General features: G+C 57.2%; 2 protein-coding genes across 4 annotated transcripts in view; one reads left to right on the forward strand and one right to left on the reverse strand.

The window, feature by feature from the left end:
- SYDE1 (synapse defective Rho GTPase homolog 1) overlaps positions 1 to 1,845 on the forward strand; it is an 8,133-nt gene extending 6,288 nt beyond the window's left edge. For both annotated transcript variants that reach the window (XM_017519085.2, XM_017519086.2), the window contains exon 8: positions 423 to 1,845. In XM_017519085.2, the coding sequence (XP_017374574.1) occupies positions 423 to 826 (404 nt within the window). In that variant the 3' untranslated portion in view covers positions 827 to 1,845. The remainder of the gene's footprint in view (positions 1 to 422) is intronic.
- The window catches only part of ILVBL (ilvB acetolactate synthase like), an 11,329-nt gene continuing 8,949 nt past the window's right edge, over positions 1,835 to 4,214 (reverse strand). For both annotated transcript variants that reach the window (XM_017519088.2, XM_017519089.2), the window contains 6 exons: positions 3,266 to 3,380; positions 3,010 to 3,179; positions 2,857 to 2,927; positions 2,706 to 2,777; positions 2,417 to 2,522; positions 1,835 to 2,279 (listed from right to left, as the gene is read on the reverse strand). In XM_017519088.2, coding sequence (XP_017374577.1) covers positions 2,101 to 2,279; positions 2,417 to 2,522; positions 2,706 to 2,777; positions 2,857 to 2,927; positions 3,010 to 3,179; positions 3,266 to 3,380 — 713 coding nt within the window. In that variant the 3' untranslated portion in view covers positions 1,835 to 2,100. The remainder of the gene's footprint in view (positions 2,280 to 2,416; positions 2,523 to 2,705; positions 2,778 to 2,856; positions 2,928 to 3,009; positions 3,180 to 3,265; positions 3,381 to 4,214) is intronic.

Here is a 4,214-nt window from a genome sequence, read left to right on the forward strand (position 1 = left end):
TTTTTTTTTTTTTTTGAGATGAAGTCTCACTCTGTAGCCCAGGCTGGGGTGCAGTGACGTGATGTAAGCTCACTGCAACCTCCACCTCCCAGGTTCAAGGGATTCTCCTGCCTTAACCTTCCAAGTAGCTGGGATTACAGGCACACACCACCAGACCCAGCTAATTTTTGTATTTTTTAGTAGAGAGGGGTTTTCACCATGTTGGCCACACTGGTTTTGAACTCCTGACCTCAGGTGATCCACCCACTTCAGCCCTCCCAAAGTGCTGGGATTACAGGCATGATCCAGGGCACCTGCCCCTATCCAGCTTTGATGCAGTCAGAGGCCCTGCCTCTTGGCATGCCAATCAGAGGCCTAGTTGCCTAAGCAACCAACCAGGTCGGTTGTCACCTCTGTGTATGACCCACCCTTTCTCTCTCCAGATCCCCACCTGCCCCCAGAAGCTCCAGATGTCGCACCGTACTTGCGGCCCAAACGGCAGCCACCTCTGCACTTGCCGCTGGCAGATCCCGAAGTCGTGTCTCGGCCCCGGGGCCGAGGAGGCCCTGAGAGCCCCCCAAGCAACCGCTATGCCGGCGACTGGAGCGTTTGCGGGCGGGACTTCCTGCCATGTGGGCGGGACTTCCTGTCCGGGCCGGACTACGACCACGTGACGGGTAGTGACAGCGAAGACGAGGACGAGGAGGCCGGCGAGCCGAGGATCACTGCGGACTTCGAAGACGACTTCGATGCGCCCTTCAACCCGCACCTGAATCTCAAAGACTTCGACGCCCTCATCCTGGATCTGGAGAGGGAGCTCTCCAAGCAGATCAATGTGTGCCTCTGAGCCAGAGGACGGGGTGGGGCCCTGGTTACTAAGGACCGGGTGCCCAGTTGCTAAGGCGGTGCCCTGGTGACCGAGAAGAGCCAGACCTGTTGCTCAGGTGGAGCTCCTGGTTGCCAGGGAGTTACCGCGGGACCAGTCGCGTGCATGGCCGAGAGTCATTCCTGGTTTCCAGGGCCCAGTATTTGGACACTAGTTGCAAAGTCTGGGGACTGGGGATTTTAGGGACCAGAGGTGTGACCATCTTTCCTAAGCACCAAGGAAAACCTTTTTTGTTGCCAAAAAAGGCAGTTCTTGCGCTTGCTAGGCTGGCCTCTCTTGCCTCCCCTTGGCTGGGGAAACACCAGTTGCAGTGAGCATCACCCTGGCATGGTGAGCCACCTCTAGTGGTTCCTCTTGCTGCTGCCAACCAAATCAGTATTAGCTTTGAGCACTGCACTCTGTTTCTCCCTCCCTTGGACGACCCAAGGACTAGCATGAGGCACTGTTTGTGGGGGGCAGCCCCTATCCTGGGTTCCAGCAGGGATACGGGGGCAGCCTGGGACTTAAGAGAAACAGCTGGTTTCCCCCACCCTTTTTCCAAAAAGACCCCACGATTGGCCTCTAGTCAGCAAATGGAGATAACACAGTCTGGCCTTTCCCATCCCCATCCCCCTGTCCCCACCCGTGAAAAACATTGAGCACTTAAGCCCCTCCCTTTTGGAGGGGGCCCCCCTGAAGTGTCAGGCTGGGGGCAGTCTGGTACGGAACATATTTATTGCCTCCGTGCATATGTGTGTGTGTCTGTGAGGACTGGTGTGCGTGGACACGTCTGGAGCAGGCGTGTGGGGCTCTTTCAGGGACCATGGAGGAGGGAGCAGTTTGCAGTGCCCAGCCATCCTGAAATCCCCAGTAATGGTGCCTCAGTGGGCCCGAGTTCCACTGGGAGGGTATGGTTCCCTCCTGTCTCCCTCTTCTTTTCCGCACCTCCATCTTTGTGGATAATAAATCAATATGCACAGGTCCTAAGACTGAGTACTTCCGCCCACGTGGGCCAGAGTGGTTTATTCTGTCTCCATAAGAGAGGACAAAGGGCACAGCTGGGTCTGCGGAGAGGAAGGCCCAAGAGATCACCAGGGAGCCTCTCTGAGCTTTGACCCCTCCATCCACTCCTCAGGAAAACTGAGGAGTCATCCGGCCTCATGGGATAGGCCCAGGGCTAACAATGATGAGACTCCAAACCAGCTGGACACAGTCCAGGGGCAGGAAGGCTGCCAAGCGTCCTGACCCACAAGGCCCTAGACAGCAATGGAGCCATCACGGAAGTCCGTCCTCCCGATGAGGATGTTTACCACGACTGGGTGGCCGTCTCGGCACTGCTGCTGGGCGTTGTGCAGCACCTCGACCAACTGATCCTCATTCTCCCGTGAGAGCAGCAAGCCCCGGGCCCCCAGACCCATGGCTGCCTTGTGATAATCTAAAAGACGAGATTAAGTCAGACGGTGGCAGGGACTGAGCCTGCCACATGTGCAGCCAGCCCAGGAGAGGAACACAAGCCCAGCTGGAACTCAAACAGCCTCCTGTCCTTCCCCCACTTTGCTGAGGCCCCCTCACCAGTGTAGGCCAGACCACAGGCCACGTTGCTGCCCAGGCAGGGCACCTGCTCCCGGGAAATCTGCGTCCAGCCAGCATCATTCCCTACCAAGGCCATCACTGGGATCTACAGGAAGAAGATGGGACCAGGCCGCAGCCTTCAGCCTCATGGCTTGGCCAGCCAGCGGACAGAGACCTCTACCAGACAGGGCCTCTGCCAGAGAGGAGGCTCCCTCCCCACCTCGGCCCATCCCTGGTGACATCTCCCAGAACCCCAGGTCCTAAGCGTCCCTCAGGGCGGCCCAGTCACCTTGTGTCTGACAAACGTGTCAAATTCGATGAGGCTGTAGCCAAAGGCTCCATCCCCAAATAGGCACCAGACCTGGTGGGGAGGGGACCCAGGATGGTTAGGGTGGATCAGAGCCCAGAGAGCAGCCAGTCTCCCAAATCCAGGGCCTCACCTCAGCATCTGGCCGGCACAGCTTGGCCCCAAGTGCAAATCCTGCGCCAACTCCCAGAGTCCCAAAGGCCCCTAAGAGGACCAAGAGTAGGTGGGTATGAAGGTGTCCGGATGGATGGGGTACCCGTTGCCCCAGGCAGGGGCCCTTCCTTACCAGGATCAAGCCAGCACAGGGGGCCACGGGGCTGTACCAGATGGGCGGCAGTGCCCACGAAGTCCCCACCATCTACCACCAGAATCGAGTTGTCAGGTAGCGTTTCCTCCACCAGCTGCAGCACCCGCACTGGGTTGAGGTGCTGAGCCACAGGCACTGCTGCCTTCTCCCTGCGACAGGACAGCAAAGGTCACCAGGGTTGGCAGCAGGGTCTTCCGGGAATGCCCGTCCTACCTCTGTTCCACTCAGTCCCCACCGAAATGTCTGCTCCTTCTGCCGATCAGCTTCCCGCAGCTCCTCCACCCAGTCTGGGGCCCACGTCTGGCCCTGAAGGCCTTCCACCAGCTTCAGCACGAAGGAACCCACATCTCCTGGGGAAGGAAGAGGGCACAGTTGCAGGGAGCTGGCTTCCTCCCGTTCTTCCAGCACTAGAGGCCTCAAAACACCAAGAAGCCAGCAGCAGCATCCGAGCAGACAGATGGGAAGCAGACCAGGGGTGCTCCTAGGAAAAAACAGCTGAAACACCCCGGAACCTGCCAGAACCACGGAAGGGCAGCCCAGGTGAAAGAGAGGGCAAGGCCCGAAAAACACAGCCTAGGAAGCACAAGGCAGGTGACAAGCTAAGCTGGCCTGGTCCCCTCCCTTTACCTCCCACCCCAGATCACTAAGTCATGTCACTTCTACCTGGGAAACACTCAATGAAGAGCTACATCCACCAAGCACATCCCTCAAATCCAGGCATACGGAAGCACATGATGGACATTACTGAAGTGAACCAACAAGCAGCCCTATGATGTACTTTTCACCACCCCATTTTTATTTTTGCTTTTTGAGATGGAATCTTACTCTGTTGCCAGGCTAGAGTATAGTGGCATGATCTCGGCTCACCGCAACCTGGGTTCAAACGATTCTCCTGCCTCAGCCTCCCGAGTAGCTGGAACTACAGGCTCGCACCACCATGCCCAGCTAATTTTTGTACTTTTAGTAGAGACAGGGTTTCACCACATTGGCCAGATGGTATCGATCTTGTGATCCACGCACCTCAGCCTCCCAAAGTGCTGGCATTACAGGTGTGAGTCACCATGCCCGGCCTACCACTCCATTTTTGAAATGATCATGGAGGCTCCAAGGTGAGGCTCTCTCGCTGTTCATCTCCACTCCAGGCCTCCTCGTTTCTGTCCTGGCCCTATTTTTTTTTTTTTTTT

Source organism: Cebus imitator, unplaced genomic scaffold (genome assembly GCF_001604975.1).
Source record: "Cebus imitator isolate Cc_AM_T3 unplaced genomic scaffold, Cebus_imitator-1.0 Scaffold726, whole genome shotgun sequence".
Classification (NCBI taxonomy): domain Eukaryota; kingdom Metazoa; phylum Chordata; class Mammalia; order Primates; family Cebidae; genus Cebus; species Cebus imitator.